This window comes from Diabrotica undecimpunctata, chromosome 5 (assembly GCF_040954645.1).
Source record: "Diabrotica undecimpunctata isolate CICGRU chromosome 5, icDiaUnde3, whole genome shotgun sequence".
Taxonomy (NCBI): domain Eukaryota; kingdom Metazoa; phylum Arthropoda; class Insecta; order Coleoptera; family Chrysomelidae; genus Diabrotica; species Diabrotica undecimpunctata.
This window is the reverse complement of record NC_092807.1, coordinates 121,492,135-121,506,287: the sequence shown is the minus strand read 5'-3', so window position 1 is coordinate 121,506,287 and position 14,153 is coordinate 121,492,135. Positions and strand designations below refer to the sequence as shown.

The window sequence follows — 14,153 nt, the reverse complement described above, 5'->3', positions numbered from 1 at the left end:
TTTAAATATCTAGGCATCACATTATCTAGCTACGGAAAGCTCGAAACTGAAGTGGAAGATCAAGTAAATAGAGCAAACAGAGCCGCAGGCTGCCCAAATGAAACAATATGGAGAAATAAAAATATCGGGAAAAAAACGAAAGGCAGAATTTACAAAACAGTCATCAGACCAATAATGACATCTTCTTCTTCTTCTTCAGTGCCTTATCCGGTCCGGATGTTGGCGATCATCAAGGCTATCATGGTTTTGTTGACTGCTCTGCGAAACAGCTCCGCTGAGGTCATCCCAAACCATTGTCGGAGATTTTTCAACCACGAGATACGACGGAATAATGACATACGCGGAAGAAACAAGACCTGGCACAGAGAGGACAAAAATGATGCTAGAAACAGCAGAGATGAAAACACTGAAAAATTGATGGTAAGACCCTATGAGACAGAGCTAGAAGTACAGATATACGACGTAGATGCAAGGTGGAGAATATCAAGAATTGGGTAAGAAATAGAAGAGTAGAACGGAACGATCAAAGACGGCCGTCTTTGGCAAATCATAGACCGAATGACAACAAATAGAGTAGTAAAAACGGCAAGAGACGGTTCCCCAATAGGAAGACCACGTTTATTGTAAAGATACTGGTGTTATTTTTTATGACGAAATAAGTTAAATATAAATGTATCAACTAATTTTAATATTGTATGTGTGTGTGTAAATTATAGTGTACACTACCTTTTGATGATAAATGATTCCTTTTCTTGTCCAGCGCGCTGGGTTGAAGAATCTCGGGTAGAAATTTGTCGAATAACGCTGGGAGTGAATGGTCACACAAAACTGAAGTGTTTCTCGCACAGTGTTTATACGAATACTGAGTGTGAGTGATCCGAAATAACTTCGCATCTCTTAAATATGCTAAGGCGGTGTCTACAGTGTCTAATTAAAATAAATATGATAAGAAATAATAAAATAATTAATAAGAAATAATATGAAAGATATGTGTGGAGAGATGGAGCAGCTATATTTTGTCTAATTCGTAATGTCCGGTTTTTCGTAACCACCATATATTTGGTCTTATCTTCTTTGACTTCAAAAAGATTCAAAATTTCCTTTGTATCTCTGGTGGATTGTACAATTGTATTAACATCATCAACAAAATCCAAAAATAGCAGAAGTTAAGTAAACGGGATCTGCTTGTCTTAGACCAGTTTATATTTATTTTAGTAAACTGGTAAACGTAAGGATATAGGTAATTTAATGAAACTTCTATTTAATTCTTGCATAGCTGCTTATCTCCCTTTTTGTGGATAGGCACGATCTGGCTTTCATGCCATTGTAACGGCATTTTTGTTTCCCAGACGCTTGTGAGGTGATGTATTTGTATATGAAGTTGTTTTCCCCTTTTATTTAATAGTTTTGCATGGATGACACCTTAAGAGAGATTATGGGCTTTTTAGTGACAATAGTACTGTCTTTATGCTTATACTTGTATTTGTATATTAAAGTTGTTTTCCCATTTTATTTAATAGTTCCATATGGGTGACACCTTAAGAGGTTGTTCATTGACAATAGTAGTGTCAGTAATATACTGTTCTTACCTTTAATCACAAAGTATCGAATATTCCAGAACTTTTGCGGAATTTTCTAATATTTTATTAATATTTTAATATTTCAATTACTTCATCTGGTAGGCATATATAAACTTTTATTGAAGAAAAATTTATTGTCCAGAACAGAGTCGTTTTGTTAACTATTTACTTCTTTTCGTTTTTAGGACTGATAGCCTCATCCAAAAAACTATTCGTGAGAGATTCCAAGACTGTACAGTACTTACAATTGCCCACAGATTAAACACTATTATGGATTCAGACAGAGTTTTAGTCATGGATGCCGGACAGGCCATGGAGTTTGACCATCCATATCAGCTTTTACAAAATCCAGAAGGATATTTTAGCAAGATGGTCCAGGAAACCGGACCCGCCATGGCAGAAGTACTAAGTAATGTAGCGAAAAATGACTACTTTAAGAAGAAGGGAGCGTTAACCAATGAAGTTCCACAAAATTTAGCAATTGAAGATAACAACGATTAGTTACTTAAATTAGAATATCTATTTTATATATGAATGAAAGTGTTAGAGTTTGTAATATCTAATTAAAGTGAAAACAAATTTGTGATGTTTTGATAAACTGCAGCTGCAGAACAAAGAAATAAACTAATATATTGATAAATTGTTGTCAATCAAAAATAACAGATATATTTATTGTTTTATTTAAAAAAATAATATATTTATAATCCCTGAACAAATTGAGAAAAGAGGAAAAAGTATAGTAAACAATTTCTGCGTGAATATTTGGTGATTGCCTACCGTGGTTAGTAGAAGCACTACCGTAGACAGAAGTGTATGTATTGGTGCTTTATTTTTGTTTGACGAAATACTGGTCCAAGGTGAAAAGTAGGATTTTTAGGTTTACTGAATTATACTTACATTGGCGTGCATAAGTTTTTTATTTGCAAAGGTGAGTTCTAAAAACTTGTATTTTTTATTAGGTTAGATCCACAACTTGCACACAAAAAATACAAAAATGACTGCCCAGTAAAAAAATCATAGAGTATTGGCGTCCTTAAATGAGGACGCTGGGCAAATTCATATATTTCGTGTAAAAAATCTACATGGGCATTTTTAATAACTAATTGTTTTCTTCGATTTTAGGGTGAGTCGAAAATATTTAATCTAGAAGATGCCGTTGATTATTTAAATCCGGAACAAATAGATGTTGATATAGCTGCATTACCCCTCGAAGTAGACGATTTAACAGATGGGTACGAAATCAATGACGATGAATTAGGCATTGCTGAAGTGGAAGACATCCCCAAAGGGACTGAAGTTTTTATTGAGGAAGAAGATGATCGTCAGGCTAAACAAAACCTTGATGATAAAGATGACTTACCACTTGTAGCAATAACCAAAAAAGAAAAAATATGAAACCAAAATAGCGTTTGTACCTAACTGGAGTAAATCTGAACCACAATATGAACCAGTGGCGGCTTTTGGGGGTAGGCAGGATAGGCCGGACCTAGCCAATAATTTTAAGAGCTTTAAAATTGAAAAACATATATTCAAAAATTATGTTAATGCATGTAAATAACTTTTAAATGTACTAAATCACTCAATACATTAGCGTCCGTTAAAACAACTATGTTATTATATTACCACAGAAAGCATTGAATCGTATTCAGGCATTTTAAATATCATTAATAGGTCCGATCGGAACTGGCCGACTCAGCTCACATAAGATCCCCGTACAAAAAGCGTTTGAAGTTAAGCAGCTTGCCGGACAACGATTTATATTGTCGTGTTTATGCTTGCTGTTTAGGCACCAGACGATCGGGCCTAACACCGACCATCGTTGTCACTTGTAACATAATTATCGAATTGTAATATAAATTTTCTTTTAAACTATGATAAAAAAATATGTAACAGAATCTATAATTGTAACATATTTTTAAACAAACAACACAATTGCAAACAAGTGCACGGTTGCCCAAATAATTTTAAAAAATTCGTAAAATTCGAAGAAAAAAAATCTCATTTGCATGATTTCTATATCGCCTGATTGTATGCTACTTATATATGTGAGATTGTTTTATAACTGATACATAAAAATGATGTATGATACATAGAATGATGAGGTGCGTACTTTTAATTGCTCTTGGTATGATGTCTACAAATGGTTTTCTGGAAGTATTACGAAAAACAGACTATATTGTTGGCCGTGTTTGTTATTTTCTAATAAGAAATGTGTATGGAATTGTGAAGGATACTTTGATTTAAAAAATATGCCTGCATCCTTAAAAAAACATTCCAGTTGCAAGGAACATTTAAGTAATTTCCTGTCCTTTAATTAAGGATGTACAGAAGAGGGTGTTTTCTGTTCGCGATTTGCTAGATGAAATATCAAAAATCGCAAAAATTAGATACAACGCAGACGTTAAAATGAACAGAGAAATCATCAAAAAATTAGTTAGGGGGGGGTGTCATGACCCCGTGACCCCTCCCTCTGGATCCGTCACTGATTACACATAGCTATTATGTAATTTGCTGGCTTGGCCTACCCAAAATTTTACCAGACCAGCCGCCACTGATATGAACACATTAAAAATGAAGATGCTAAAGAATTATATGCAAATGTAAAGAGGCAGTTACTCCGCTATGGATTTTTGAAATGTTTTTTGATGAAGTTGTTTACACCCACATCATAATAGAAATACAACGATATGCTACAGAACAGAAAAATGAACATACTTAATAACAAATGAAGAAACTAAAATTTGTATTGAATATCTATTTTTTACTGGATACCACCAATGTGGTGACTTTTGTGTGGATCCTGTTTATTTCGAATTTTTCCGGGAAAATGCATAATCTCAGACAGACTAGACATCTGCCAGGTACTGTAATGGCCAAAAGGTGATTTCAGGTGGTAATAAGCCGGTCGTAACATAAGAATACGTGTTGTTCATTATCGGAAGCGTCAGTGGGGCGTGTATGATTATGAATAATAGAAAAATATTATATTATAACATCATTATTTATACAAGATAGTGAGTTTTTTTGGTTTGGTTTTTCCCAATATTCTGTTATTTTTGTATTTTATATAAAGTGTAGTGCGACCGGTTTCGATGTTTATCAGTTTTACATCACCATCAGGCCATACAAATTTGAAATAAGCTGAAATAAAAACAGACAAATAGATAGAAACATTGTCCTGTCCAATACTATTATGTAAGCACTTAAAATTATATACTAAATTAATACTTACATAACAATACAACCCTGCACAGGATAGCCATCAAGCCAAAAAGATCTTCTACCATTCTAGAATATGTTATTATGTTCATCAAACTAATGTTGTTGCTGTATATTATTTGTTACTATATTTGAATATCTTTTAATTTTGGATCATCATCATTCAATCTTCGCTTATCCACTGCTGGACATAGATCTCCCTCATAATTTTCCATCTATTTCGATCTTGTGCCTCTTGCATCCAATTCCTATGACAACGTTTTAGATCGTCAGTCCAACGTGTTGGTGGACGACCTCTACTTCGGTAGGCATCATCTCTTGGTCTCCATTCCAGTATCCGCTTTGTCCATCTAATGTCTGTCATTCGAGCCACGTGACCTGCCCAGTTCCATTTTAGTGTTGCTACTCTCTCTACTGCATCAGTCACTCCTGTTCTTTGTCGTAGCTGGCGATTTGGGATCTTGTCTCGTAGTGAAACGCCCAACATAGCACGCTCCATCGCCCTTTGACACACACGGATCTTTTGAACTGTTCTCCTTGTCATGGTCAACGTTTCGGCACCGTAAGTTAACACTGGCAAAACACACTGATTAAACGTTTTTCTTTTAAGGCATATTGGTATATCAGACGATTTGAAAATATGGTTCAGCTTGCCGAAGGCTGCCCAAGTCAGTCTTATACGACGGAGAAGCTCAACGGTTTGGTTATCTTTTCCTATGCGAATCTCATGACCTAGGTATTTATAGGCCATTACCTGGTCTATGGATCTTGTTCCTACGCATATATCTTCGCTGACTACAAGATTTGTCATCATCTGGGTTTTAGATATATTTATTTTCAATCCCCCTTCTAGCGAGGAAAGGTAGAGCTAGTTTAAAAGTTCTTTGGCCTCATCTATCCTATCAGCTATTAGTACAATATCATCTGCAAACCTTAGATGGCTAACCTTTCCTCCGTTTATGTTTATGCCTTAATTTTGGATACAGCAATTAAAACATCAAAAATAACATCCCTAAGCATAATATTGTAAAAATGTAAAATAGTCATAGGACTGAATAACACAGAATAAAAATATAAATAAAAGCAGCAGACCAGTTCATAGGTAAAAAGATGTAAGTAGTGTTGTTTCCATTGTAACATTCTACAATAGTGATCTCAGGAGATAAAGTTAAAATTCTAATTTTTTAAAAAAAAATTTATTGTATGTGTGTGAATCATGTGATTTTTACATTAATTCATAAAACTAACAATAGCTTGATGTTTATTGAAAAGTTTTGTAAAATAAATTGTATTAATAACTAAATCTGACAGTTGTTTTGCGTGTTTTTAAAAGCTCTACAATAAAGATGGTTTTTAATGAATAAGTGCGAATTGCTGTTTTAATGATGAGGGACTACGACGATAGAGAAAGATCTTATAGTGAAGTAGCCAACTTGTTTAACGATACTTTCCGAAACTATTCTCCTATCCATACGGTGATGGTACAAAAAATTGTAAAGCGCTTTGATGAAACTTGACGAGTAAAAGATGGCATTCGATCAGGTAGACCAAAATCTGTTACAAATTACAATGAAACTTTAGATTTAATGCAGACTTTCGTTAAAGATCCACATCCTAACGCAGAGCTGTACAAATACGTGATGTAGGACATTCTTACATGTAATAATTAATACCATGCAAAACTAAACAAAAAATTTAAACCCTAGAAAATCCAGTTGTTGCAAGGATTAAATGTTGTAGACTAAAGTTTAGTGAGGTAATGATGAATAAAATTGTAACTGGCGAGAACCTCGTTAACAAGATATTGTAACGAAATAGCATACCTCCAAAGCGTGGTACGTGTCACAATTCTCAGAAGGATGAATAATCTAGAACATACAATCGATGGCGTTATCAATAGCGCCTGCCTTCGAAAAGCTACCGATGAGGCGAATAGAGATAGACTACTCCAGATGATTCTCGAATAATACTGTAGTATATATATATATATATATATTAAACTTAGAGCTAAGATTAATATTATTATAAAAATTAATATTAAACTCCCCAGTCTTCCGGGTTGAACCGCGTCGATATCCATTTTGCCGAGCTTTCGACATCCTCTCTGATGTCTTCTTCAGGGCTTCCGAGGTCTCAGTCTCCCGAGCCCCCAGACACTACTACACTCACTAGTCACTTCTAGTTCACTCACTAGTTCACTACTACACACACACATATATATATATATATATATATATATATATATATATATATATATATATATATATATATATATATATATATATATATATATATACATGCAGCGCTGTTATGAGTTAAGTTAGTTGATAAGTAATTATCGTACCGTAAGCTTATAAATAAATATATTTACATAAATTAGAACCATTGGTTTTATTATTTAACCCTTAACTACTGACGTGGATGTTTCAGGACGTAGACACTGATATGCGGTATTTCATACCGCTGCCTATGATCCTTTATTTTCAATATAAATTTGTCTTATATCACTGTATTTGTTTTTTACATCAACTACAGGATTTTTCACATTCCTGTAGAGTAAAATACTGCTCCAAATAAAATAAACCTTATTTTTTCATGAAAATTATGAATGCATGCATAATATTAAAAAAAAATTGTGGACGTTATTACAAAATCCTTTATACATTGAATTACAAAAAAATTTGAGTAGGTAGGTATTGGTAACTAAAAAATTGTAAAAGAATCTTGAAAGGCACAGACTAATAATATGAATAAACAAAAAATAAAAAACAAAATACTGACAGTAACTAAAAATTACAATAAAATAACTAATCATTTAGCACACTAGTTTTCCACAAGAAAAGCACACATAAAAGGTTTTTCCCTTTAATGCACTTGGACATAAGTAATACGTCTTATTTTTCTCAAGCATTTCTTCAAAATCTGCTTCTTTTTAGAGTTTTTGTCCTAGTATTCGTTCAATACAACATATCAATTCTTTCGGGATTCTGGGATTTTCGAGTCTTCTCTGAAGATGTGGTAAAACTAATTGCTTCGCCAACTCCTTTATGTAGTTTAACCTCTCCGATTTTTTTTCCTGTAGTGATTGGTATACAACATGTGGATTAACAGCGGCTATATCAATGAATGCAATAAAAAACAGTAAGTGGCATATATGCCAAGTTTAACAGCATATTTGGCACACTTGGCATCTAACGTATCGACACCTCCTTTCGTAAGATTATAATGAGCTATAATCTCTGGTTTTCCAGTAATCTGATCCGTGCTTATTGAATGGTGCATCGAAGAAACAAGTAAAACAGCCTTCAATTTTTTTGGCGCATTGGAAATTAGGGTTAAACTTTTCGTAAATCCGTAAGAAGTCGAATTTACTTCCCTGCATCGGTGTGGCTGGAATTCCGGAGGGATTTCCCGTTTATTTTTCTTAAGGGTTCCCACGTAGGTTAACTTCTTTACTTCTAACTGCTGTACTAATTCTATAGAACTAAACCAATTATCGGCTGTAACATTACGGTTGGTTCCATAAATAGGTTTAACAAGCCGAATAACAGATTGAGTTGGTTTATTCATTTTCTTTTCTTCCTCAGATAACCCTGTTCCGTTAGTGTCCTTGTCTCCATATATATAGGCAATATTTATATAAGTAACTCGTTCGTGCATCAGTCAGGCACATTATTTTAATGCCATATTTCACAGGCTTATCAGGCATATACATTTTGAACCTACACCTTCCCCTAAAGCCGACCAACATTTCATCAATACAAACACATGTGCCTACGAAATACAGTTTTCGACAATTTGATATAAATATGTTACTAATGGCTGCCGTTGGATCTATCATTCTTCTTTCCTTTCTATCCAGAGGGTTATCAAAACGTAAACATTTTAGAAATATTGCAAATCTTTCTTTTGACATAACACATCTGAACATATCCCTACCAGTGCCAGCTGATGTGTATAAAAGCAATCCCAAAAAGGCTTTCTGTTCTATTTCATCAATTTCATTTAGTTCTAGTCTATTCATTTTTCTATAGTTTTCACGAATTGCATGTAATTTATTATTTATCCATTTAAGTATTTCTTATATCCTCGGAAATAAGAAAAAAAAAATGATGAAGTCTTGTTTCTTACACCTTTGGACCGAAGAGCTGGTAGTGTTGTTACAAGATTGTGTAACGGAGTTCTTACATTTTTTGAGGGTTTTGTAGTAGACCACTTAAAATTATTTTTGCCGTACAAATATGACTTATCAGTAGCATTTGAATCATATTCGTCTTCAGAACCTTCCGATTGTTCACTTCCGGTATCGTGTTGACTTCCAATGCCTACTTCTTTGCTTACATCGTCAATATCACTATCACTAAAATATTCTAAATCGCTAGTTACTTCGTCAGCCCATTGAGCTAAAACAGCCTCAAAATCATAATCTGAAGGTTTTACAGATTTGCGAGTAAATTTAGAAAAACTTGATGAACTTGCTGCCATACTAATAGCGAAAGAATACACTGGACTGCTTTTAACTATAGAAACGTAAACACTGACATGCGGTACGTGAAACCGCAAGAAAAATTTACGTCCTCCTAAGTGCCTTCTCGGTTGAGGATGGCGATCAATATGGCAAATTTCTCTCTATTCTGGGCTTGATGAATTAATTCATTTCCTTTTGTGTGGGTCCAATCTCTGATGTTTCGTAGCCAAGATTTTTTCTTTCGTCCTATGCCCCTTTTACCTTCAATCTTGCCTTCTAATATTACCTGGAGCTGCTCGAATTCCCTATGGTGCATTATGTGTCCTAGATATGACGTCTTTCTAATTTTGATAGTATTGACCAGATGAGGGCGTGTGTTGGTCTCACAGCCATATAGTAATAGAGACCACACATAACACTTTAGTGTTCTCAATCTTATTGAGACTGATAGCTTGGGGTTACAGAGCATTTTATGCATATTCATGAAACCAGATCGTGCTATTTCAATGCGTCTTCTAATTTCTTTTGAGTGGTCTAGTTGACTATTTAGTTCTCTGCCCAGGTATATGAAGCTTTGGGAACTCGGAAGGGTGATACCATTTATTTGTATGTTAGGTGTAACTTGTTCATGGGGGTTTTTGTGGAATACCAGAATTTTGGTTTTGGAAAAGTTAATGTCCAAGCCCAGCCTGTGACTTTCTTCTGATAATATGTTCGTCAATATTTTTAGTTGATCTTCTGTTTCTGCTAAGACTACGGTGTTATCGGGATCTCTTATATTGTTAATGATGATCCCATTGGCTCTGGCACCTTCAGGGCGATCTTCAAGAGAAGCTCTAATTATATGTTCGGCATATACCTTAAATAATAGGGGGGATAAAATGCACCCTTGACGCACTCCTCGTTCTATGTTGATGTACTTGGTGTTTCCGTTCTCTGTTCGAACGCATCCTGTGTGGTTCCAGTATGTATTACTTATGATAGCTATGTCGTGTCCGTCCAACCCTACTTCTTTTAGCACCTCGATCAATTTTCCATATTTGATGCGGTCAACGGCCTTTCTTTAATCGACAAAGCACACATACAGCCGTTTTTGAACATCAAGATTCCTTTCTGCCATCAGTGTCAATCCCATAATTGCTTCTCTAGTACCTGTACCCTTTCTAAAGCCATATTGAGAACGACTCATGTATTCTTCACACTTATTTTGAATTCGGTTATAAATTATTCGCATAAAAATCTTAGCGGCATGACTCATTAGGGATACAGTTCGATGGTCTTCACATTTCTTTGCTTTTTGTTTTTTAGGAAGAGCTATATATGTGGATGTTAGCCAGTCATGCGGTATTATGCCATGTTCATATGGCAAACCCATACTAAAACTGCAGCAGTTGGGAGCAGGTATAATTACACACCACTTTAAGATACACAGATGGTTTTCTAGGAATCTTAAAACACGTTTTACAACAAAATATATTTTCTTTATAAAACACGTTTTACAACAAAATATATTTTCGGCGCGGTACCGCATGTCAGTGGTTAAGGGTTAAACACGCTACAATATGTTTTTCCACGAAGCAATATTTACACTGTGTGGGAATGTAAATCACCCAAATTTAAGGTATTGGAGTGAGGTAAATCCACACTGGATAGGTGAAAACCATACTCAAAGACCTCAAAAACTATGGTATGGTCGGGTATAGTGCATACTCAGTTAATTGGGTCTTTTTTATAGAAGGAAATTGTGGAGCCAATTGTAATGAGATTCATCATCAACACTGGCTCGACAACCCTTTCTGGGTCTTGGCCTGTTCTAGGATTCTTCTCCATTCCGATCTGTTTCGTGCTTTTTTTCTCCAGTTTTTTATTTTTAAGGTTGTTATATCATTTTCTATTTGTTCTAAGTATCTCAGTTTCGGTCTTCCTCTTGTTCTTTTTCCTACTGGCATCTGTTTGAATATTTTGTTTGGTATTTCGCCTTCTTCCATTCTTTCTACATGTCCTATCCAACGCAGCCGTCCTATTTTGATGAATGTTATAATATCCGGATCCTGGTATATTTTGTATAGTTCAGAGTTGTATCGTCTTCGCCATATTCCGTTTTCTTTTGTGCCCTTATATATGTGTCGCAAGATTTTTCTTTCGAAGGTGGCTAACAACGTTTCCTCTCTTTTAGTAAGTGTCCAGGTTTCTGAGCCATATGTGAGTACCGGTCTTATTAGGGTTTTATATATTTGGCATTTTGTCTTTCTTGCGACGTTATCTGATCTTAGGTGTCTAATTAAGCCATGGTAACATTTATTTGCAATAAATATTCGCCTCTTCACTTCCTCCGTAACGTTATTATCAGACGTGACTAGGGATCCCAAGTATATAAAGTTTTTTACCTCCTCTATGTTGTATTCTCCTATTGTTATATTTTGTGGCTGCCTTATTTCTGCGTTTTTTCTTACCTGCATATATTTTGTTTTGGTCTGATTGATTTTAAGACCACTATTGGTTGTATGCATCTATCATTTCTCTTCTTGATCTTGCGATTATGTCAACATCATCTGCAAATGCTAGTATTTGCACGCTTTTATTAATGATTGTTCCTCGTGTATTGACTGTTGTGTCCCTCAGTATTTTCTCGAGCACGATGTTGAACAAGATGCATGATAGAGCGTCTCCCTGGCGTAGTCCCTTTTTCACATCTATTGTTTCCGTTAATTCATTTTGTATCCGGATTCTACTTTCTACTTTTAGAGATTCTTTTATCAGTTCTATTAGTTGTGTTGGTATATTAAATTCTTTCATTGCTTTTATTAAGAATTCTCGGTTTATATTGTCATATGCGCTTTCAAAGTCTATGAAGAGATGATGGGTGTCGATGTTATATTCACTTGTTTTTTCGAGGATCTGTCGTAGAACAAATTTCTGGTCTATTGTTGACTTCTGTCTACAGAAGCCACTTTGGTATTTGCCAACTATTTTTTCAGCGTGTGGTCTAAGTCTTTCATAAATGACATTGGACATTATTTTGTATGCTGCATTCAGCAGCGTGATTCCACGGTAGTTTCCACATTCTAACTGATTTCCTTTTTTATGTAGTGGTACAATAATACCGCTATTCCACTCCTTTGGTAGCTGTTTATTCGACCATATCTTTGTTATCAATTCATGTATTGTTTTTTGTAGTGTGTCTCCTCCTTCCTTTAGTAACTCCGATGCTATTTGATCCGATCCCGGTGCTTTATTGTTCTTTAATTTTTCTACTGCTGCTCTAATCTCGGCTATTGTTGGTGGAGTATTTTCTCTGTTGTCTGCTTGGTCTAATGGTATGTCAGGGGTCGTCTCTCTCCGATCTCCTTCAAACTTTTCCGTAAAATATTCTGTCCATCTACTTAGTATCTCTTGCTGTTCTGTCAATATATTACCTTCCTTATCTCTACACATCGTTGTTCTCGGTTTGAAGTCTTTTCTGCTTTTGTTTAGTCTCTGATAAAATTTTCTTGTCTCTGTTGATTTACTTAGTTCTTGTAGTTCTTGAAGTTCTTTGTTCATATATTCTCTCTTTTTTCTTCGGTGAGTTTTCTTTTCTTCTTTGCGTAGTCGTTTATATTCTTCCTCTGCTTGTCGGGTTCTGTGTCCCTGTTGCATCAGTAAATATGCTCTGTTTTTTTTGTCTGTGATGATCTGACATTCTTCGTCAAACCAGTCATTCGTTCTTGTTTTTCTTTCCCTACCTTTTATGCCTAGTACTTCTTTAGCTGCCTCTTTTATGATGTCTCTGCATTCTTCCCACTCTTTATTTAGGTTTTCATGTGTTATTCTGTTTTCTAGTTTGTTGTTTATCTTTTCTTTATACTCTTTATTTTTGTTTGTTTCTTTGAGTCTTTCTACCTTGTATCGTTCATGTTTAGAGCCTCTTTCCTTTTTGATGTTTGAAATTCTAGCCCTTACCCTACTTTCGACCAGGTAGTGATCAGAATCCGCATTTCCCCCTCTTCTAGTGCGGACGTTTATTATATTCGATTGATGTCTCGAGTCTACAATAACATGATCTATCATATTTACTGTAAGTCCATCCGGGGATTTCCAGGTACCTTTGTGTATATCTTTGCGAGCGAAGTATGTGCTGGCAATCACCATGTTAAGTGATCTTGCTAGGTTTATTAACCTATTGCCATTGTCATTTGATTGATCATGGAGACTGTGCCTACCTATTGTGGGTTGGAATTGCTGTTCTTTTCCAACTTTGGCGTTTAGGTCTCCATATATTATTTTTATATCATTTTTTTGGGCATAACTGATATGCGGACTCTAATTCGTCATAAAATTCTTCTTTAATTTCCTCTTCTTTTTCTTCTGTCGGGGCATGCGCATTAATTAGACTGTAGTTAAAGAAACGACCTTTAACTCTTAAAATGCACAGTCTTGGACTAATGGCTCTGAAATCTCTTCTAGTATGCTTTACTCTCTTGTTTACTATGAATCCTGTGCCCAAGACGTCATCTTTAGGATCGCAGCTGTAGAAAATCGTATGGCTTCTTTTTTCCATTATATTGTTTCCAATCCACCTCATTTCTTGTATGGCAGTTATGTCTATTTTGTATCTGTCTAGTTCATTTAGGAGATTTTGGAGAATTGTAATGAGATTATAGTTCATTAAGTCCAAGCTCCAGCTCATTTTGGTGTAAATGTTCGGCGTTAATTTCTACAGAAACATGGATAAATGTAATAGACACATTCTCCATAGTTTAGGATTCTGCCAAATTAACAACGGATGGCATTTTGAGCACTTGATTAGGTAGACATTAATTTGGTAATGTAGTTAATTTTTATTTAATACATTCAAATTTAGTTGTAGGTACATAGTTTGAATCAAAAAATTTATATTGATACGA

The 14,153-nt window shown here is 35.0% G+C and overlaps 1 protein-coding gene across 1 annotated transcript in view; it reads left to right on the top strand.

The window, feature by feature from the left end:
• The window catches only part of LOC140441729 (ATP-binding cassette subfamily C member 4-like), a 163,251-nt gene extending 161,005 nt beyond the window's left edge, over nt 1-2,246 (top strand). Inside the window, exon 18 of the mRNA XM_072532617.1 lies at nt 1,766-2,246. Within this exon, the coding sequence (XP_072388718.1) occupies nt 1,766-2,081 (316 nt within the window). The 3' untranslated portion in view covers nt 2,082-2,246. The remainder of the gene's footprint in view (nt 1-1,765) is intronic.
• Nucleotides 2,247-14,153: the final 11,907 nt, after the last annotated feature.